The sequence below is a fragment of the Gorilla gorilla genome, chromosome 3 (genome assembly GCF_029281585.2).
Source record: "Gorilla gorilla gorilla isolate KB3781 chromosome 3, NHGRI_mGorGor1-v2.1_pri, whole genome shotgun sequence".
Lineage (NCBI taxonomy): Eukaryota > Metazoa > Chordata > Mammalia > Primates > Hominidae > Gorilla > Gorilla gorilla.
The window spans coordinates 56,997,431-57,021,399 of record NC_073227.2 but is presented as its reverse complement, the minus strand read 5'-3'; the positions used below and the strand labels follow the sequence as shown (position 1 = coordinate 57,021,399).

At 41.6% G+C, this 23,969-nt stretch overlaps 1 protein-coding gene across 2 annotated transcripts in view; it reads right to left on the bottom strand.

Moving 5' to 3' along the window:
* Positions 1-20,219, bottom strand: part of CWH43 (cell wall biogenesis 43 C-terminal homolog) — a 75,591-nt gene extending 55,372 nt beyond the window's left edge. The window contains exons 1-7 of one of the 2 annotated variants that reach the window (XM_004038657.4): positions 19,988-20,219; positions 17,790-17,981; positions 14,891-15,011; positions 14,374-14,528; positions 11,644-11,845; positions 7,926-8,014; positions 2,475-2,732 (exon numbers count right to left, since the gene is read on the bottom strand). In XM_004038657.4, the coding sequence (XP_004038705.2) occupies positions 2,475-2,732; positions 7,926-8,014; positions 11,644-11,845; positions 14,374-14,528; positions 14,891-15,011; positions 17,790-17,981; positions 19,988-20,030 (1,060 nt within the window). In that variant the 5' untranslated portion in view covers positions 20,031-20,219. The remainder of the gene's footprint in view (positions 1-2,474; positions 2,733-7,925; positions 8,015-11,643; positions 11,846-14,373; positions 14,529-14,890; positions 15,012-17,789; positions 17,982-19,987) is intronic. The other variant, XM_055385583.2, reaches the window with a different exon arrangement.
* Positions 20,220-23,969: the final 3,750 nt, after the last annotated feature.

Below are 23,969 nucleotides of genomic sequence, written 5' to 3'. Positions count from 1 at the left end.
ATATAATAAATATTCTTTTCAACTCAGTTGTATTAAAAGCCACTCTGAATATTACCAACATTTCCTGGCTTTTGTGGCCTCATCAAATAACATCACTCCTATTTTTCTTTAAAGTTCTTAGTTGTATGAAGCTGTAATTATGCACTGTTTCTACAATTCCATAAGTAGTGAGAAGAAACTAAAAAAAAAACTGATCGTTCATAAAATTCTAAAGAAACAAACTCATGCATGGAATAGCTCTTACTTTCATTTGTTTTTTTCTCATGGCAGATCCCTAAGCAAGCTGGTATAAGAAAAAAAGCAGGGCATTGGACAAGAAAACAAAGCAGGAGAGAGTACACACACCTGAATCAGAAGAAATCAGAAGAAATACAAAGTTTGCAAAGCCAAGGTTACCACGGAGGAAATGCAGCAATGTGTTTCTCTCATTAGATGAAAGCTTGGGTATTTACCAGAAATACCAAATTCTCCAAGTTAATTCAAAAATATTTCATGTAATTTTAAAATATGTCTTTCAAACCAGCCTCTCCTGACAGATGTCTAGCTCATGGGGTAGAAAAGCATATGGCAAAATGTGCAGAGTAGTTGGATGTCTATCAGGGCACCAGGGGAACTGTAACAGAACCCAGGTAGATGTAATCCCAGCACCTTGGGAAGCCGAGGCAAGAGAATTGCGTAAGCCCAGGAGTTCGACACCAGCCTGGGCAGCAAAGTGAGACCCCATCTCTACAAAAAACAACATAATCAGCCAGGCATGGTGGTGTGTGCCTGGAGACCCAGCTACTTGGGAGGTTGAGGGGGGAGCTCAGGGATACAGGGAGCTATGATTGCACCACTGCACTCCAGCTGGAGCAACAGAACAAGACCCTGTCTCAAAAAAAAAAAAAAAGGAAAAAAAAAAAAACAGAACCCAAATAGAAGCCTTCACTTCTCCTGAGTAGCACTCACGCAACTGTAATTTCTTAAGTATTTGTCTCGTTTTATATATGATGTTTCCCCCATTCAACTAAAGCTCCAGGTAGGCAAGGACAGTGGGTGTTTTTAATATTTCAGCAGCTGGGAGTGGTAGATAAAGTAGACCAGAAGAGTGAGAGGGTGGGAAAGGGGGCAATGATGAGAAATTGATTAATGGATACAATGTACCCTGTCAGGGTGATGGATACTCTAAATGCCCTGACTTAACCACTATGCAAACTATGCATGTAACAAAATTGCACTTGTACCCCACAAATTTATACAGATAAAAAGGTGGAAAAATAATCTTCAGTATCTGGCACTGTTCCTGGAACATAAGGTACATGATCATTTTTTTTTCAAAATGTAGACAACCAGTGAAATCGTGTTAATATTTTTAATGAATAAGTGAACAAACAAACATGTTTGTTCTTATTATTAACATTATTAACATGTTTTTTCTCCTCCTCTTTCAAACATTTTGTGGAAGTATTTGACATGTTACTTAAGCTAAAATTATGTAAACTAAAATGATTCACAACATTCGATTTATGTATGCCTGGTATACACCAATAATTGTATTATTGCCAGAAGCCAATTTTTAAAATATTAAAATTGAACTAAGTTTATGAAATTATAATTTTGGTATGTGAATCAATTTTTAAAATATTAAACTGAGCTAAGTTTATTAAATTATAATTTTGGTGTGCAAATTCATAACCACTAAAATGGTAAATATATATGTTCTATGACTTGGAGATTTACCATTTACACTAAGATATATGAATTTTTTGTTACAAATATGGTAAATAAAAATAATAGAGTCTAGGTGTGGTGACTCACACCTGTAATCCTAGCACTTTGGGAAGCCAAGGCAGGAGGATCACTTGAGGCCAGGAGTTCAAGACCAGCCTGTGCAACATAGCAAGACCCCTGTCTCTATAAAAATTTTTTTAAATTAGTGGAGTGTGGTGGCCCACACCTAGTAGACCCAACTACTTGGGAGGCAGAGGTAGAAGGATCGCTTGAGCCCAGGAGCTCAAGGCTGCAGTGAGCTGTGATCACATCACTGCCAGAGTAAGACCTCATCTCAAAAAACATTCATAAATAAAATTCAGGGGAATCCCAAAAAATCACAATCCCCATGTATATTTATGAGCCAACCACTGAAGTGACAGCATGAGTATCATGATCATACCTTTTCCTAACACATCGTATAACACAAGTGTTACATTGTTTACGCTTTAGTATGGACTGAATCTTTTCACAACTAATTAATTTAAAAGACCTTTGTAGTAATAAGTATTACAGAAATGCGCTGGTAAATTAATACATTTGATTTTAATTTATAATTTAGACATCCCTCCAGGTTTTGTGTTTTAATCAAGAGAGTCTATTTTACCAAGAAAGCTAGATCATCCTGCTTACTTCCACCAGTTACATAAAGTGCTAAATCCTGGTCAGTCCATAAGGATATTTTTGAGCAATTATTTTAATCCAGACCTTTCAAATGTACTCACCCAAAAGCACATCTGATCTTTCTCTAGCGTAGACACCTCCTGGGACAAACTTAAAAGCTGTGCACCAGGCACAGAAAAATATTTCTAGAAGATAAAATATCATGGCAATGGTCATGGTTTTCCCAGGGTTCATCCCTGAGTTAATAAGGTGTCCAAGTGTTTGGGGCCACATGGATGCAGTAAAGATGGCGAAGACACAGCCAGACACAGCAGCTGCCCATGTGTGCAGGTAAAGGAGCCCCGCAGCTGAAGCTGTTCCTGTTTGTGAGAGAGAGAAACGTATCAGACAGGAAAGCAGTCGAGCTTAGAGGATGACCAATTTATAGCCTTTAGGACCAGAACTGACCTTAGGGGTATACTGATCCAATCTCCAGACAGATGAGAAAACTAAGGTCTGACAAGGTTAATGTGATTTACCTAATGTCACACAGCCAGTTATTGTCTCAACTGGAGGTAGAATGTGGATCTAGTAAATCTCAGTTCACTGCTATTTCTTCAGAAAGGGCAGGAGGAGTGAAAAGGGTATTTTTAGGTAATTGCTGTTAAGATCCTAACAGCAATAAAAACTAAAATTATCTGCAATACCAAAAATATGTCCAAAAATATTACATTTAACCAATCAGATGCAGGACATTAGAAAACAGGTAGAGTGTGGTTTCTAGAACACTTCTGTTAAGGGGCTTCTAAGGAATTTCTGTCCATCTAAATGCTACCACCTGTCCTACAAGAGGTACATTGACTTTTCCAGCCACACAGCCCCAAGAGAAGACGTAGCATTTGTAGGCTCACTGCTTTAGCAATTCTGCAATCAGTTCATTCATTACCCAACAGCCTGCTAGGTGTCAGGAGCTATGCATTCTGCCTGATCCACAGCAGGCACTCTGTAAATGTTAGTTTATTGAGCCAATGCTGAGATCACATAACCTTTCCCCCAATTCTTGTGAAATCAGCTTTGAAATAGCACTGCAGGGTCCACTCCATCTTGGGACCATCAATATAACCCCTTTCCATAGAAAATATGGCATTTTTGAAACATTCCAATCCATGTTGTATAATTGGGACCCACCCTTCAAGGGTAGCTAGAGCAGGCTCTTCACTACTTCGGCCAAGAACTCCAGAAAGGAGTGGGAAGCAGAAAGTGGCCCCAGTCAGCATCTTAATGCCCCATGGCTCAATAAGTTCATCAATACATTCCATTGCACCATCACAGGGCAATGCCACCTGCCTGACTGCCTATTTCTCCCCACTTCAAAAAGAACATCTCTCAGATGAGCATGCGAACTAGATTGCAAGGTCCTCTACAACCCATGGAGTTTAACTCCAATAGGGAGATCTTCAAATACCTAGATTCTCAATGGAATTTTTTCATTTTAAAATAAAACAACTGTAATGCCTATTTGCTTTAGAAATTTTAAAAATACAGAACTGAAAAGAAGCAATTAAGGATTGTCTAAGATGGAGATAACCACAGCCAATATTTCTGTGTATTTCTAAGTCTCTTCTGTGTATATACAGAAGTATTTTTACATAAATGGAATTGTACCACATATTAAAGACTATATGCTGCTATTTATGAAACATTATATCGGGAACATTTACTAGTGTAAATAATTTTTTTCTAAAACATTTTAATGTACATATAATACTTCACTGGATAAATACACCACAATATAAGTAAGCATTTTCCTATTGCTGGCCATTTGTGAAGGTTCCTATGTCAAGCTTTTAAAACAACAGTGTGATGAACATCTTTTTTTGTCAATGATCCCTTACCACATTACCTATTATTTCCTTAAAACAGATTCCTAGCAACACAACTCTTATGTCAAGGGGCATAAGTGTTTTAAAGTCATGACTTGTGACCAGTTGCTTTCCTGAAAGCAACTTTCAGGAAACCTTATACCCAACTTTCAGGAAACCTAATACTTGTCTTTGCTTCCTGCAGAAAACTTGCCAAGTCTTGACACCTCTTACATCCTGCCAAAATTTCATCTTTAATTTGGTAAAAATCTTTACCAAATATATGTAATAATACCAAAAATCTTTACCAAATTAAGGTCGAAAATGCTATGACATTTTAAACTGCACTTATTTGACTGTTAGTGAGGTTGAATTTTTCTTACTTACGGCTTACAATGACTGTTTTTAAAAGAATGATCCCGAATTTGATATTCTAATCTAAAGACGTTAGAATAATATTGTTCTCCTTACTACAGAGAATTATCTAGAGGGAATGAAAACATCTCTCAAATTTATCTTGACTGTTATCATTTTTATTTCTATTTTTAAATAGGCTCTATATTTTAAATCCACCAAAATTGTACTGTTTAAATAGGTTATAAATTCAAAATTACAATTCAAATGCTACAAAAGGGACTTTCTGACCCGTAACCCATTTGTTCCCCTTAGTGAAGGCAACCAATCCAGTGTAAGCACTTACCATTGCATCCTTCCAGAGATACCCTACACATACAAAGAAATACATATGTGCATGCATTTCCCTTCCTTTTTGTACACCAATGACAGTATATGATACGCACTGTTAGTCACTTTACCTTTTTCATTTAACTGTATTCCTTAACTGCTTTTGTTTGAGGCCCTCCAATAATCTCCCCCAAATCTGTACAACATCAAAGACATCAAGCAGAAGTAATAGTTAACTATTTCAATAACAATTATAATAACTGACATGTAAGTTTTCAATAAATGAAGTTTTCCATATAGTAAAATTATCTGGACACTATAGTACAATGGGGTCCTATCAATGTGTTTACTATATCTAGCCTTTTTTTAAAAATATAACTCTGGCTTTACTAATTTAACTGCTATCAACATTTAAAGCACCTGTATCTTTGCTTGTATGAAATTGTTCAGTCACTGCCATAATTAATTTCATGCTGAGTCTCCAGTTGGGATTGTCAACATAAACTGTGCAATGGGAAAACAGGATTTCTTTGGCCACAGCTTGCATTATTGTGTGGTTTCCAGAGATGAATCACAGTGAAAAGTGGGCACCACCTCCAGATAATTAAGCTTGAGCTCCAACTTATTGCAGGTGAGTAAGTGATCAGAAAGGAAGATGAGGCTGGCGAATTATGGCCCTGCTTTCTTCTACTGCAAGCAGCCTTCTAGAAGCCTTAAATCGGCTTTTCTTAGAGTCTTTAAAGCTACTATTTAATACTTCAGAAAGACAACAAAACTAGATTAGGTTTGACTCTCAAGGATATGACCTTACTTGTCTGGGGAAATAAGCATAAGACGGTAGGTTCACAGCTTTCCTGTTCTTTAACTAGCAGTCTATTTCTCTGTGTTCTTCAGGTTAAAATGAAGCTGTTAACTACCTGCCCAATGAGCACTTTGCTTATACTTTATGAGAAAAGGCATGATATAAATGCTGAACAAACGCTCAATGCATTTCTTTTTCCTTTTCCAAGTTATATGCAGATTAAGAAGCTACTGTATATGCTTAATGCAAACTCAGCACTGACAAACTTTCCTGGCCCTTTTCCTGAGGAATCTCACAAATAAACTCTCTGATGAGAAGAAAGATTACTCTCAGGTACACACAAACCTCCACAGGCTCCAAATACAATGCCTATCAAAAAATACACAAGCAAGTACAAACAGCTCAACAAGACTGCAACAGTATGCTCACATAGCTCCAGGAGGAAGAGGATCTGGCCAACCTCATTGATTTAGCCACGTATCTGGATTACACATACATTTCCATGCAAATGTGATGGCACTTACGGTGTACAGAAATTCACTTGCTATGTTGTCATCCTAAATCTTCTATTACTGATACAGTCTCTCAAACCCACACACAGCATCTAGAGTACCACTCTGAATCACCAACTTAATTAACATGTATTAACAACATCTCATCTCTCCTCACATAAACCAAATATAGTATTTGCTATATAATAAAGTGTTTTTTTTTTTTACTTAGAGTCAGAAAACCTGACTATAATCATTAAATATTGCCTTTTAAGGGAAAGGAGGAGGGCTGGCATAATTCTGTTATAGGAAAATAAGTTCAATGCTCCCTCCTCTTCACAAAGACTAGGGGAGAGGGAATAGGGCAGCCCAAAACATGATTGTCTTCACTGATACTTCTGGGGTCCTAAAGGGTGTAACTGGGAAGAGATGGGTCAGGTCTTTGAGTAAGCAGACATGGACCCTACAGCTGGGTGGAAGGCTGGGAGCTCCACTGTTACATGTAAAGGAGAAAGGGAAATGGAGCTTCATCATGGAACTCTAAATGGCATTTTTGAAACACAGAAAAGCAAGGAATCTTGAAGAGTGAAAGAGGTCTGGCGACTAGCAACATGGCAATGCACAGCCCTCATCTCCTCAGTAAAATCTGCTACTGATGAGAATTACTTATGGGTTCACTGTATCCATCAGGTGAGGGACAGCCTAAGAACTCTGACTTGACCACTACCCAATCTATGCACCTATACACTGCTGGTGAGAGTGTAAATTAATCTAACATTTGTGGAAATCAGTGTGGCAATTCCTCAAAACAGAATTACCATTTGACCTAGCAATCCCATTACTGGGTATGTACCCAAACGAATATAAATTGTTCTACCATAAAGACAAATGCACGCGTATGTTCATTGCAGTGCTATTCACAGTAGCAAAGACATGGAATCAACCTAAATGCCCATCAATGGTAAACTGGATGAAGAAAATGTGGTAATATACACCATGGAATACTATGCAGCCATAAAAAAGAATGAGCTCATATCCTTTGCAGGAACACAGATGGAGCTGGAGGCCATCATCCTCAGCAAACTAATGCAGGAACAGAAAACCAAATGCTGCATGTTATCATTAAATGGGAGCTGAATGATGAGAACACGTGGACACAAAGAGGGGAACAACAGACACTGGGGTCCACCAGAGGCAGGTAGGAGGAGAGAGAGGATCAGGAAGAATAACGGGTACTAGGCTTATTACCTGGGTAACAAAATTATCTGTACAACAAACCCCCATTGCACGAGTTTACTTATGTAACAAACCTGCACATGTACCCCTGAACTTAAAAGTTATCAATCAATCAATCTCACTTGTAACCCATAAGTTTATACAAATAAAATAATATACTTTAATTAAAAATCAAGAATTTTTATAAATCTGCTACTTAACACATGTGCCTTGTTTATGTATTTTTGGGAGTAGGTAGTATTATGGCAGTGTAGTCCAGGAAAGCAGCACAGCCACAGGAGGAGGGGGAGGCGGAGGTAGGAGGAAGCAGGAACTCAGAGCAGGTAGTCACCGGTGACATTGGTGACATCTGCATTATAGTTGCTGTTTACAACAGCCCATTTGGCCACAGTACATATTTGTATGGTTGTATCTACTTTCAGTCGAGTTGCGCATGCTTGCAAACAAACTGGATAACCAAGCTCAGTCGTGTTCTATCTGCAGGTAAATTCCACATACCTGTAACCCACCAGATCAAACCAGTACCACGAAACCACAAACAAGATGGAAGCATCAATCCACTTGCCAAGCACAGCAGTACTGCACCTCTGTGAAAAAGGACATGCTCTAAGACATGTGACATTAGTAATATTTCATCATCCCGAATATAAAATAGAAATATACCTCCCACCTCTGGGTACATATAAGAGATAACGTGTGTGAAACAACCAGTGAGATCATGAGAGCCCACTGGAAGCCAATATTATACACATTCAGAACAGAGAAGGAATAAAACCTCTGCCATGAGATCAATGATATCTGCCAACTTATCATGTAAAAACACAGTAACCAAGCTTTCTCAGACTATTAAAGTACAGTCCATGTTGGTCAGTAACATTTTAAATGATTCTGCCAAGAACAAAAAGCAAAGGTCATTGGAATGGTTTCTATTTAGTTTGCTTTTTTTTCTTTCTTTCCTCTACCTCAATACTGCTCTTGCCTAGAGTCTCTGCCTTCCCAAGACCAGCGTCAGTTTGATAAATAACTGATAGCTGTGTGTCTTTTAAAACAACCACAGACTATTTTATTCTGTTGCTATTTTGGCAAAAAGTTGCAAGAGGAGGAAAAAAGAAATTTGACTAAACTTTAGAAGGAAACCCAGAAACAATAATAGCTAGAATATAGGACTCATTTAAGTAGCTGTCACATAAATTAAGCTCAAAACCATAGCATGCACTACATACTAGGCACTATTTTAAGATTTTCCCCTGTAATTATTATTCATTTAATTCTCATGTGCCTGTAAGATAAATGCTAATATTATCCCCATTTTGCAGAGGAGAATTCTGGGGGAAAGGGCATGTAAGTAACCTGCTTGAGGTCATACACAGTAGCCCACATAGGACTAAGAATCTAAAATTGTCCTCAGGCTCTGGGATGAGGCTGTTAGCCACATTACTGCCTGCTCCTACCTGTGTAAGAATGACCCTGGGGCTACAGAAGACCAAATATGAGAAGAGGCCATGAAGGACAGTGTGGATCTTTTTCTACTCCCAAATCAACAACAAATATTTTTGAGTGCCCACTATGTGCCAGGCTCCATTCTAGGTGTTTGGGATGCATCAATGAACAACGATCCCTTTCTCCCATAGAGCTCACATTCCAGTGGGGGAGACATATAATAAACACCATTAATAAATAATGCAGATAGGGCCAGGCACAGTGACTCATGACAGTAACACCAGCACTTTGGGAGGCAGAGGTGGGAGGATTGTTTGAGGTCAGGAGTTTGAGAGCAGCCTGGAAAAAATAGTGAGACCTTGCCTCTACAAAAAAAAAAGTTTTAAGTTAGCCAGGTGTAGTGTCAGGTGCCTGTAGTCCCAGCTATTCATGATGATGGCCTAATGCAACATTTCTCAAGCTGGTTCTGAGAAACACACCTATTCTGTCAGATATTAATAGATGTTCTAAAGAAGAATTCCACGTTCAAATAACTTTAGGAAACCTGCAAAAGTCTCTAATATGCTGATGTGCATTGTGAAGCACAAAGAAAGGGAGATTGAAATGCACTATTTCCTCAACCTATTTGATGTAGAAGCATTTTCTTTTTCTCAGAGTAACCACTAACATCTCAAGAAACCAGCATCTCACAGAACACAGTTTGGGAAATGCTGGTCTTGTGAGTTGCAGTTCCGTCTTCAGTGTCTCATTCTAACATACAGGATTAGGAAATGTCTGAAAAGCAAACGCTGATTTTATATATGTGAGTAAGTTTCCCCCTGAAGTTTAGTTACATTCTTCTTGTGAGAAAAGCAAGGCCAGGGATTAACATGATTGGCCCAGAGTTGAATGGTGAGTTTCTCCTGGCTACCAGGACTCCCCATTTGCCATTAAAGTTCTTCCTTTACTCTGCCACAAAACTTATGCTTGTTTTCACAGGTAACTTTGGAAACTAAGCTTTAACACATAGGAATAAACTTCTTCCTTCCTCTCTGGCCTTTTGTTCCTTTCTTTCTTCTCTGCCTTCCTCCCAGATATGGAAGAAGATACAGACTCTAAATGAAATAATATTTTCAAACGTCCTTGTTCAGGACCTGACACAGAGTAAGTAATCAACATTCATTCCTTTTCCCATTCCCTGCCCTCAAGGGACTTAGTGTCTAGACAGGAAGAAAAACATTTTTTAAAATCTGTAATACAGAATATAAAGTTTCTAACAGATACATATATATATATGTGTGTGTGTGTGTGTACACATATATAACACATATATAAAAATTGATTCACCAAAAGTATTATAGTATGTGGCATAAAGGAGGATCCTCTGTGATAATAACAGAATAATTCACAGAGAAAATGTTTGTGCTGGGTTTTGAAGGGAGTAGGGCTTGCCAGGACATCAAGGTAGAAAAGCAAGCCCAGGCAGAGGGGGGACAGGAACAGTCTGGCACTTCCAGAGAAGCGCAAGTGGGTTCGACTCAGGTGAAGCAGGAGGATAAGATCAGAAAGCATTTGGAAAGGTAAGTAGGGGGGCCAGATCCTGCCTCATATGGGAGAATTGGGGGCAGTATTTTCCCCAGGTATTGGTGGGGGGGAATTGCTGAGAGGTTATAAGTAAAGGAGTGGTGGAATCAGATTTGCATTTTACAGAGATCATTCTGGAACAATGTGGAGAAGATTCTGCTAAAGAGAGACAATTAGAAGACAACAGTAATAGCCTGAATGAAAAAATGGTGAGGACTCCACTAAGGCAGATGAACTTAGGGATAGAGAAGAAGGGGTTAATCTAAGAGAAGTCATAGAACTGAGTTGGAGAAAATGAGGAAGATGGAGAATTCTGGGCGAACTCTGGTCTCAGGTTTCGATGATGAGGTGGACAGACAAAATGGACCTGGGCATGGGGGAAGAAGAACATGCGTGGAGGACTGGGAAATACTGAGTTCAGATTTGGACAAGCTGAGGTTGACTAGCCTGTGGGATATGCCCAGATCCCTGCTGGGGAAAGATCCAGTAGGCAGCTGCATGCCTTCAATTGTAAGAATTCAGCACTACAAGAGAGAAAAGATATCGGAGGCAGATCTTTTAAGAATTCCTCCAATTTTTTGCAAGAAGAGATGGAGCCAGTTACAAGAGAAAAGATGTGTCAGGAAGAGCAGAGAGAGAGTTAAAAAGGACCAAACACAAGGACCAACACTTGACTCCAGACTACTAACTCCCTGTGTGTCCCTGTCCCACAGCTGGAACAAGAAAGTACCAGAAGATGCAGGGATCTCCTGGGGCTGCCCTCCTTTGCTGAGAATAGAGATCTGTGCCCCAGGCAGCCAACCTAGTCTCCTCAGGGGACTGTGGTCTTATCCTACTAAATGCCCATAACCATAACCAGAGGGTCTGGAGGAAATGGCCAGGGAATGCTGCTCCTCTCCCACCACTGAGAATGCTCTTCTGTGCAGGCATTCCTCGAGATGCCTATGCTGGAGCTCTGGGAACCTCTTACTTAGCTGTGCACAACCACTGGGCCTCCCACATCTACTTTTCAGCAATCCTTCTGCACAGAGGAAAAGACCCTTCTAGTGCCCTTCTCTCCAGAGCACACAATAATTTCATGCCACATTCTGATATCTAGGGGGAGTGGGTATGAAATATCTGGCTAGCACAGACCTAGCTGTCTGACAAAGGAGGCATTGCTTCCTCCAGGCATAACTGCCGATTTTGTGATTGCTTCCAAACCCAAACTCACCCAAATGGGTTAGGATCTGGCCCTGGATGTGGATGCCCACTCACTGCCCATCTGGAAACAAGAGAGACTTCTCCAAAAACCCAGTGGGTGAGGAACACAAGGCTACCAAAAGCAGCCCCTGCCAGCAGCCAGTTGGGTCTAGAGGCCATCCCCGTGGCTACCTCACCAGTCTTCTTTTCTTCAGGTTTACTGCAGTCACCATCTAGAATTAAAAAATACATATATGGAAAAAGTTTAGTTATATGGAAATTTGCACTCTATATTTAGCAGACTTTTGGCAAGGAAGAAACAGTATTTGGCTTCAAGAAGCTTACTTCGGAAGAGGAGATGAGACATGCAACTACAATATGAAGCTAAACATGCTGACAGCTATTTAGTGGGAGACATAATTCCATGCAGGCCAGATAAGGAATGGTTTAAGGGAGAAAAGGCATTTTGGAATTCAACAGGTGAAAATGCAGAAAATTATTTGCTTCATGTGAGGTTAACGCATTGCAGAAAAAGTGTTTGTGTTTGTGAACAAATGTTGTACAAATTGAGTGGAACATTTCCAGTACACAAGCTGCTTCCTCCCAAAGAACAGGGCTCTCATCTAACCCTCTGTGGGTGCACAGTAATATTAGTGCATTGACTGGGCAGCCACTGTGCACCAACCCCTCTTCCAAGCCCTGTATATTAACTTTATATTAACTCATTTAACTTTCACAACTTTATGAGGTAGGCTCTACTATTAATCCTATTTTACAAATTAGAAAACAGGGCCAGATGCAGTGGCTCGAGCCTGTAATCCCAGCACTTTGGGAGGCCAAGGCAGGTGGATCACCTGAGGTCAGGAGTTTGAAACTAGCCTGGCCAACATGGTGAAACCCTGTCTCTACTAAAAATACAAAAAAAAAAAGTTAGCCGGGCACGGTGGCAGATGCCTGTAATCCCAGCTACTCGGGAGGCTGAGTCAGGAGAATCGCTTGAACCTGGGAGGCAGGGGTTGCAGTGCGCTGAGATCGTGACACTGCACTCCAGCCCGGGCAACAAGAGTGAAACTCCATCTCAAAAACAAGAAAACAGACACAGAGAGATCAGGTAGCCTTTCCAAGTTCACACAGCTAGTAAAGATAACCTAGGAAACTGGGATTGGAGCTTAGGCAGTGTAGCTCTTTGGTACTGTTTAACCAAGACGTCCAATTCGTCACAGCAATGACTTCACACACAAAACTGTAACAACTGGAGAAGATGCCAGCAGGAGGACTTCTTCGTGGAAACAGAGAGAGCCTATTGGGCAGATGCTTTGTGACCCCATCCAGCCCTCTACAGGACAGAAGGAAGGTCTTAGGGTCTGACTGTATGGCTGGCAGTCTAATTTCCCAAGAAAGCTTCTCTGACATTAACAGGATCAGAGTGAGGAGGGGCAGAGCCGAGAGCTATGGGGATGGGATGGAATGGGAGAAGGCGGTGGTGACAGAAGGGAGGCCAGGGGTCTGGGGGCTCAGCAGAGAGTTTTGAGGAAAAAGAGCCATCTAAACTGAATTTGCTGAGTAAAATGCAGTGTATTACAGTGGGTGACTCCACCCCCACCCAGGACCCAACAAATCTTCAAAGGAAACTACAAAAAAACTTGGTATGCTCAGATAGGCTGAGAAGGTGCAGGGTGAACAGTCAGTTTTATAAAGGAAGGCACAGAGCAGAAATGGAGGAAGGGACTGCCAGCCAGGAACTGGGTCACATACATTTAAAACAGAGGCCAGATAGAAGAAAAGTCAGGAAATGTAAACAGTACCCTGAAGTTCAGATCTTTATCAGGCTGTACCGGCAAAATGGGCTGCCCGAGTCTCTGCCTCTAGATATGAATGTAAAACATAAGTTAGGGGACCAGACAGAGTACTAAGTCTTCTACTATTAACATCACACGGCGAATTTCCTGACATAATTTCCCTCTATTCTCATTTCATGCCAAACTAGGGGCCACAGGGGGAATTATACAAGCACTTTTTGGTGAGCCAATACCCTCTAAACTTCCATTAATCTGTGAGATTTCACCTTGTAGTTACAGAAGAACAGTGACTCACTGAGAGTTACATAAAAAGCTAGGAGCAAGTTAACTAGAATCCACTAATACCTCTCCCTTCTTTTTAGAAGAGTCTCGGGTTGGTTTATGAAACAAACTCTAAGCTGGGCATGTTTCTGTCTCGGAGAAAGCTGGCCCCTGGGAGAGACAGGTGATTGGAAAGTCGGTATGCATATGCAAGGTTTCTTTTCTTTTCAAGTCTTAGATTTGGAGCTTCAGACCTCTGGAGAAAAAAACCCAGGGAGTTCCAGTGACAGCCATAGGTGACAGAAACTTTCCTTAGTGTTACAGATGTACTGAGGTCAGTGTGGAGGTGGAGGATGGAGAATCCCATCCTAGAGAGCCCTGACCAGGGGAAAGAAGGAGGAAGACAGAGCTGAATGCCAGCTGGGATATGAGGCCTGGTTCTCGTCTCCCACTGCCACAGTGCTACAAACCAGTAATGGTATTTTATTTTCACCCTCTGTCTGTACAGGCAAGGAAAATGTGCCTCCTGCTTAGCAAATAGCCCACTGGCTGCACCAATTATTATTTCAGAGGAAGAAAAAGCTGAAATATAGATATAATGCAGAAAGACTACTTTTATAGATTTTCTTTCCAAGATGTGCAACATTCACATAGGAAAGGTAAGCTCTGCAAAAGAGAAAATTCCTAAGTTACTGTATTACCTGTGCCAATACGATCAAGTGTGGCTATGGCACTTAATGTCAGTATCACTTTGTTGGACATCTGATAACTCCAGATTGGGTTTAGTGAAGTATACCATATGCGTAGAACAACAAGAACAATCTGTCCTAAAATGAATCCCCAAATTCTGAGGTACCTGTAAGTGCAAAAGTATTTTTAAACACTTTTTATGTGGACTCAATGTACTATGTCCATCATGAATTTCAGTTTCATAGAATAAGTAGCTGAAATAGTCTTATTGGTAATTTGCAATAATGAATGTGATTTAGCCTCTATATAGCAACTTCAGCAACTTGCTATAATTCTTTAATTTTCAAAACCTTATTGAGATTGATGGCAAGTATTCATGTCCTTGTTTTGGGAAAAGGAAAAAAAAAGGAGACTTTGACAAGGCCATATGGAAGGTAAAAACTATAACCTGGAACTCCTGGCCCCAGGTTTCCCTTTGGTAACTGGTTATACTTGTTTGTCTATAAGTACATGAAACATTAACCATACCTTTGCAAATGACTTCCTGACCACCAAGTCACAGCTTGCACTATCAGTGAGGAAGACACCCCAAGCGCAAGAACCATCAGTCGAAGTTTGGCATTTGGAGCCTGGAAGGAGGCTATGCTGCCTACAAACAAAATAGGGAGAGCTAAGCACTTCTGGCAAGTATGGATTGGAACTCCGTGATCTGCATTTGATGCATGTTATCTGATACCATCTTTATACTTAGGAAGACAGAGTTGATGTATAATTTTATATATGTATTTAAAATTTTTATTGAAATACAATTCACATATCATAAAAGTCACCATGTTAAAATATACAATTCAATGGTTTTTAGTATACTCATAAAGTTGTGCAACAATCACCATTATCTAATTCCAGAACAATTTCATCACCCCAAAAAGAAACCCCATCCCCATTAGCAGGTCACTTCTCATTCCCTTCCCTCCACATGCCCTAGCCTCTAGCAACCACTAATCTATTTTCCGTCTCTATGAATTTTTCCTATTCTGGGCACTTCATATTAAATTGTACAATATGTGGCCTTTTGTGACTGCCTTCTTTCCCTTAGCATAACGTTTTCAGGGTGCATCCAGGTTGTAGCATGTATCAGTGTTTCATTATTTCTCATAGCTATATAATATTCCATTGCATGTATATACCACATTTTGTTTATCCATGTATCAGTTGATGGGCATTTAGGTTGTTTCCATTTTGTGGCTCTCATGAATAATGCTGCTATGAACATTTGTGTACAAGTTTATGTGTGAACAGATGTTTCCATTTTTCATGGGTACATACCAAGGAATAGAGTTGTTAGATCATATGATAACTGCTTCTATCACGCTTTGCCAAAGCAGCTGTGCCATTTTATATTTCTTATATTTCTACCAGTAATGTGTGAAGGTTCCAATTTCCCCACATCCTTGTCAACACTTATTATTGTCTGTCTTTTTTGATTATAGCCTTTCTGGTGGGTCAAAAATAATCTAAATTGATAGGAGTATGAACTGGTTTCATAGTTAATTACACAGTAATTAACCTAAAATATCTGAGGTGCCAGAAGTGAGATGGCATGTAATGCTCAGATCCTCTCTGTATTTATATAAGAATATCTCAGGACTCTAAAAACAAAGTTGTTTCATGTCCTTGAGAAGTATTTGAAGGGAGTTTTAAGACAAATCATGGCTTACTTTAGCCTCTGTTAGCAACAACAAAGCTCAATGGTCACCTGGAACAGCATTTAGCAGAGATTGGCCACTTCCTCCTCAACTCTGAGTAATGTTCCCTACCTATTCCATATTTCCAAATATAAATCTACTTCTGCTCAAGGGGATGGGTTTTCTTGGAGGAAGAAAGTGAAAAGGGAATAGGAAGCATCGAAATAAAATACAATATCTACCCCAAACTTATTTTATATCACATCCCTTACCATCACCAGAAGTTACTGGGCCAAAAATGGACTTAAGTAATGGAAACTGTCCCAGTAACTACTCAGTCTGTGGATCTACAGGTAAGGCCCACATAGGCAGCACCAAAGGTGACAAGAAAGTACCACCTATGAGATCACTCCCATAAAATCAACCTGAAGTGTGATAAGGAAATGAATCTTGCAAGACTTAGAGCTACGGTGGTTCACGTAAGGATACTGTAAGCCAATGCCAGTTGAAATCAATTAATATATACTCAGTTAAGGGTAGGAAACTTCATTTGTTATTTCTGGAGCTGAAAATTTCAAGACCATTTGATATGTCTTTCAATTCCTATGGACACCAACTTTGTAAAGGGCACACTTTTCAGGAGTTTTTACCACTATCCTTCAGAGCCTGAGTTGTTTTAAAAACAAGAGCTCTAGGCCATGAGCAGTGGCTCACATCTATAATCTCAGCACTGTGGGAGGCCAGGGAGAATGGCCTGAGCTCAGGAATTCGAGACCAGCCTGAGCAACATAGCAAGACTTCATCTTTACTGACACAGAACAAAACAAGAGCTCTATACCTTTGTGGGGATCCACAGAACTCACTGCTCTGACTGTGTTGTGCGATGGCAACATCCTAGTGAAATGTCACTATGCAACGCATGACTGTGAGTATATCTGTAGGATATATTCCTAGAAGTGGAATTTCTGGTGAAATATGCATATTTGTAATTTTGATAATACTGCTAAATTGTTCTTCATAGAGGTTGTGCCAATGGACACTCGCACAAGCAATGTATGAGTGCCTGTTTCCCCACCCCTACTGCACAGTGCAGTCAGACTGTTCTTTGCCAATCTACTTGTCAAACTCTAGATAAACATCTGTATGTGTATAATTTATGACCTATACATTTGATTCCATTTTTAAGAACTAATTGTATTTCCTTTCCAGTGAACTGATCAGATCCTATGCCCCCTATTCTATTGAGTTGTTGGTCTCTTTTTATTATTGGTTTGTAGGAACTCTATATATAAGAGAAATTAGCCCTTTGGCTGAAAGAGTTGCAAATATTTTTCCTAGTTTCTTGTCTGACTGCTTACTGTGGTGTTTTTCATCATAATTTTCACATTTCTTGTGAATTATTATTTAACAAACTTTTTTAAATGGCTCCTGAGTGTTATGTCACAGTTGGAAAGAAAAACACAATGTATTCAAGAGCTGATCAGTTCTTTAAGGTGTCTTTCCCCTACTCATTGCAGTGATTTTTAGGTCTTTCTAGTCTGGCAAAAACAATGGAAATGTAAAACACATTGACTCTCAGTCTAGTCTTCCAATTACTAAAGCTCTTCTAAGGTAGTGGTAAGGGAAAGAGAAATCTTTGATTCTTTAAATTCAAATATTTAGTATTCAAAGAACAGTCTACATAATCTCACTTGATTTTTAACTTAAAAAAAACAACTGAAAGAAACTCTTTTAAATCTTACCAATAGTGATTATCCTCAGCAGGGTTAGCATCCACCTCTTGTTAACCAATTTCCAGAAAGGAGTAATTGTTAGGAATATTGGAGAAAGAAATGCTATACTAAAACCTTCAAGCCCAGTAAGTTCTAGTGTTTGCAAAGGAAAGTAATAGATCATCGGTCCCAGGTCATGGTAGAGAGACCAAGAAACATATCCTACAAAAAAAAAAAAAAAGTTAAAGAGAGAAAGTGTAACTTCAGCATTGTTTCTAATGACAGTCCTGTCCCTCCACTCCAGCCGCTTGGGCTGGTCATTCTTCTTCATGACTCTGGCCTGCACTGGGTTCCAGTTGTCTCCACTGACATGGAACAAAACAAGAGCTCTACACCTGTGTAGGGATCCGCAGAACTCACTGCACTGACTGTGTTGTGCTTAAGAGACTGATGGACAGAAAAGCAATGGCAATTTCCTCATGAAATGTCACTATGTAACACATGACACTGAGTATATCTGTAGGATATATACTCAGAAGTGAAATTTCTGGTGAAATGTACATATTCTCCCACTCCTCGCATCAGGCCCCAGTAGAGGATGGCTTCCTGCTGCCGTGAGTCTCTCAACATCCCTTGCGTGTTCCTTTCCCTTGCCCATATGGCTGTAGACAGTCTCTTTATTAAGTCCTATTCATTTGGACCATCTGAGTTGAATTTGGCACCCCGTCAGGACCCTGACTGACAAAATTTTCTTACCTAAGTTGTCCCCTGTATAATGAAAAATATTGTGAGAGTCCAAAAGGGCAGCAAGTAGCAGGACTCCCTCCTCCAACCCCAGACTACACCCAAAAGCACTTGAGTGAGGCAGCAGTCGTTCCCTTGAGTAGACCATTTTCAGTCCAATCCTTATGAGGCAGTGCTGGGTAGTGGAATACCCAGATCTGAAGTAAGTTGTACCTCTGCCAACAGCTGCTGTATAATCTTGAGCAATAATGATAATTAACGCTATGGGCACTTGCCATGCACTAGGGTCTGTGCTAAGTATTAACATGTACCATCTGTCTCATTCCTTATACAGCCCCATATGCTATGAGGCGGGTACTATTTCTGCTCCCCTCTTATAAATGCAAAAACTAACTAAGCAAGAACAAAACAACAAACAAAACACTAAGACTCAGAAAGTTAAGTGAGTACCTAAGGTTACACAAGTAGCAAATGTCAGAGTTGCCCTAACTCTAAGCAGCCTGGCTCCAAAGGTAGCCGGTCTAACCACTAGGCGTGGGAACTTTCTACCAACTGACTTTCCAACCTCCGCTTCTTAATCAGCAAAATAGGACTTTCAACCCCTTCACAGTGTTGTTGGGAGGATTAAATGAGATCAAGTGCACTGAGTACCTAGCACCTGAGGTACTTATTGAATGCTAGGCACTGTACATCTCCCAACTTATAGATACAGGCTGAGCCAGAAAAAAATAGTCTGAAGCACTCCCGAGAATTACCAGCTCCCAGAAAATCAAGTTCTCAGGAAGGCGCCCCACCCAGACCAGAGGGATCTTTGTTTTGTAACGAACCGGGGATTCTAGCAATATCCCAAATGTTTGTCTGGGAACTTTGATTTTATTACTCACACAGCTCCGACAGAATTACACCAATAAAATTGTCCTCGGAATTTTGTAAAGCTGGTGAGAGAGCACATGAGACTCGAGTCTGATGCTTTTCGCCAAATGCCCAAGTGTGCAGCCGACACCAAGGCCACTTGTCCTGGGCCCAGCCCACGGCAGCAGCTGCCGCCCAGTGTCCACCTACAGCTCCTGGGGAAAATGGGTGCCCCTTTCCTTCTGAATTTTAAAGTTCAGCACTGAACTGTATTAAGTTAAACTTAAAGGCCACGGGTGGGGGGCTTTCGGGACGGTACCGGCTGCGCGGGGTCAAGGCCGACACGAGGAGAATTCGCGCTCCTTGGGCACAATCCCAGGGCTGCTGGGAACTCGGGCGACGGGGTCTCCCGCGGGCGCCTCGCAGACTCAGCTTGAGGACTTCAATCTAGGTCTTTTCCTTTATTCCCTTCAGTAGGAAAAGTTCCCAGGGGACGATAAGCATCTCCACTCTGGGCACGGAGCGCCCTTTTCCTCCTACCTGAACTCAGCCAACCTGGCCTAGCTCCACGGCTCTGGACATGGCCCGGGGAGCTGGCACCCGCGAACTCGCGGCGAGGGGCTTCGGCTTACCCAGCAGCGACTCCAAGAGGATTTCTCTCCACAGCGAGGGCATCGCCGCGGCGAGGGGCAGCGCTTTCCAGGAAAGCCGTGCGGGTCGGGCCCGCTGCGCTAGCCCTGCGCCCCCAGGTTCCCGCCGCCGCGTCCTCCCGGGCCTGCGTCCGCGCCCCTAGTTCCCGCGTCCCGTTGCCAAGTGAGCCCCAGCCAGCTGACCCACTTGCCGAACCGAGGCAGGGTGGGGCCGGTCCGCCCGCCCCTTCCCGACCGCACCCAGCCTCGCCTGCCAGAGCCTGGCCAGGCCGGGCGCCACCTGTGCGCGTTGCGCCGCCTCCGGCGCCTCTGGTCCCCGCCTTTGCCTCCTTGGCGCGAGCCCCAGCGGCACCCTTGGCCGGCGCAGGGGACATGCGTCTCGGCTCTGACTCTGCTATTGGGCCCGAACCCGAAGCAACCCCGGGGATGCAGCGCTGCCAGAGCCCAGGAGGGAGCGAACAAGTGCAACTCCGGACCAGTGGTGCCCTCGTTTAGACTAGGCCCACGGGGTGCTCTGCGAGGAGAAGGCAGAGAGGAAAGACCGCTGGAGACCCAGATGGGGACCCTGGAGGAGCAGGTCCTGTGCACCGGCTCCAGCGCCCTGGAAGCCTTAGGCGACCACGGGGCGCGAACCCGACTGTGGCGATCTTCAGGCCAGGGCGACGCATCGGAAGCGTGCCGGCAGGGCCAGGGCCACTGCTGGGCCACTCTCAGCTTTGATAGTAAAAATGCAATTTGTTAATTGCCTTCTAGCAAAGGGGCCCAAAATTCCAGCGGCTGCAAGATATTCTCAGGGGAGAGAAAGTAACTGATGCGAGTGGAAACCCGGCCCTCCCCTAGTTTATGAATAATGATATTTGAGAGTGCTTATCCCTAAAAGGAAGGTGGGAGACGTTCTGATTAATGTGGAGAGTGAACTAGGCCAGCTATTTCTCGCTCAAATGTATCACACTTCTGGATGTCTTGAACTTGTTTAAGAACCCCTGAAAGCAATTTATTTTAATGCACTTTAATTTCTTGAGAAGAGCTTATTATTTATCAGTTCCAGAAAGTTTGCTCTGAAATTAACCAATGATGGCTTGCCCAAAAAGTATTAGAATCACATTAGCAGCAGTCATTGCTATTAAGTCCATAGGATTATTGAGCAAAGAGTTTTTTTCTGTTTTGTTGTGTTTGAGACGGAGTCCTGCTCTGTCGCCCAGGCTGGAGGGCGGTGGCATAATCTCGGCTCACTGCAACCTCCGCCTCCTGGGTTCAAGCGATTCTCCTGCCTCAGCCTCTCGCGCAGCTGGGACTACAGGCACGTGCCACCACACCCAGGTAATTTTTGTATTTTTAGTAAAGACGGGGTTTCACCATATTGGCCAGGCTGGTCTCAAACTCCTGACCTCATGATCCACCCTCCTCGGCCGCCCAAAGTGCTGGGATTACCAGCGTGAGCCACCGCGCCTGACCAAGTAAACAGTTCTTAATCGGTTAATTACTAGCTCTCTCAATCTCAAGGGTAGATACATAGATTAATGGAATAGAAGTGAGAGACTGGAGATAAAAACCCCCTTTTAGGGTCAAATGAGTTTCACAAACTTGCCAAGACAATTCTACAGGGAAGAGTCTTTTCAAAAAAAATGATTCTATGACTACTATCTGTATGCAAAAGAATAAAGTTGGATCCATATTTCACACCATATGCAAATATGAACTCGAAATGGATCAAAGACCTAAATGTAAGAGATAAAACTGTAAAACTCTTGGAAGAAAACATCAAAGTAAATCTTCACGATCTTGAATTAGGCAATGGATTCCTATTATATATAAAACGCCAAAGCACAAGCAACAAAAGAAATAATAGGTAACTTGGACTTCATTAAAATTAAAAGCTTTTTGCTTCAAAAGACTCCATCAAGAAAGTGAAAAGACAATGTACACAATGAAGTTCTGGGATACAAGTGCAGAACGTGCAGGTTTGTTACATAGGTATACACATGCCATGGTGGTTTGCTGCACCCATCAACCTGTCATCTACATTAGGTATTTCTCTTAATGCTATCCCTCCCCTAGCCCCCAACCCCCCTACGACAGGCCCGGGTGTGTGATGTTCCCCTCCTTGTGGCCATGTGTTCTCGTTGTTCAACTCCCACTTATGAGTGAGAAACATGAGGTGTTTGGTTTTCAGTTCTTGTGTTAGTTTGCTGAGAATGATGGTTTCCAGCTTCATTCATGTCCCTGAAAAGGACGTGAACTCATTCTTTTTCATGGCTGCATAGTATTCTACGGTGTATATGTGCCACATTTTCTTTAACCAGTCTATCATTGATGGGCATTTGGGTTGTTCCAAGTCTTTGCTATTGTTAATAGTGCTGCAATAAACATATGTGTGCATGTGTCTTTATAGTAGAATGATTTACAATCCTTTGGGTGTATACCCAGTAATGGGATTGCTGGGTCAAATGGTATTTCTGGTTCTAGATCCTTGTGAAACTGCCCCACTGTCTTCCATGATGGTTGAACTAATTTACACTCCCATCAACAGTGTAAAAGCATTCCTATTTGTCCACATCCTCTCCAGCATTTGTTGTTTCCTGACTTTTTAATGATCACCATTCTAACTGCTGTGAGATGGTATCTCATTGTGGTTTTGATTTGAATTGGGAGAGAATATTTTAAATCACATCTGTCCCACCACATTTACTTTGATCTCTATTTGCAGTAGGGCATTATTGGCGTTCTCCCTTGATCTATTGAAAATGTCTCCCAGTGTTCAGAAGTCCCTGGATAATTTTGTTTAAAAAAATGTAATTTTAGAAATGTTAGAATTTATGGTGGCATTGATTGCTTTTTTAATGACAAAACAAGCAGGAAGAATCAGATCATCTCTTCTTACCCTTCTATTATATCTCTGACTTCTTGGGATCCTGCACATATCTGAAGGTCTCTTAGAAAACATTCTAGCTATTAGGTACCACTTTCCTCAGTATACAATTTTACACATTTGCCAGACATCTCAAGTCACACTGGAACGTAGTCTCAAATGCATCATTCTTCTAATATCAGGTTGGAAAATTTGTAGCACATGGGAAGGCCCACAGTGCTCTCTGACCCAGCACATTGCAGATATACACAGCCACAGCTCTCTTCCCTGCTTGCCTCAGAGTTGACCTCAAAATCTTCTCAGAAATAATGACTGGATAAACAAAATGTTGTATGCCCATTCAATGGAATATTATTCAGCCGTAAAAAGGAGCAAAGTACTGATCTATGCTATAACATATAGAATATATGTTATATATTATCTTGAATACATTATGCTAAGTCAAAGAAGCCAAACTCCAAAGGTTGCCTGTTGTATCACTCCATCTATGTGAAATGTCTCGAATAGGTAAACCCATAGAGGCAGAAAGAGCATTGGCAGTCACCAGGGGGTCAGGGGAAGGAGGAATGAAAAGTGACTGCTTAAGGGGTTTCTTTTTGGGAGTGATGAGATGTGCTGGAATTAGATTGTGGTGATAGATGCATCATTCTAGGAATATGCCAAAGCCATTTCCATCGTACACTTTTAAAGGGTGGCCCGGGCGTGGTGGCTCACTCCTGTAATCCCAGCATTTGGGGAGGTCGAGGCGGGCGGATCATTTGAGGTCAGGAGTTCCAGACCAGCCTGACCAACATAGTAAAACCCCGTCTCTACTAAAATACAAAAAAAAAAATTAGCCCAGCATGGTGGCTGGCGCGTGTAATCTCAGCTACTCGGAAGGCTGAGGCGGAAGAATTGCTTGAACCCAGGAGGCGGAGGTTGCAGTCATCCGAGATCGTGCCACTGCACTCCAGCCTGATCAACAGAGCAAGACTCCATCTCAAAAATAAATAAATAAGCAAAAATAAAAATAGAAGAGTGAATTTTATGGGATGTCAATTTTTAAAGGAAGAAACAATTGTTCATAGCGGCATTATTTATAATAGTCAAAAAATG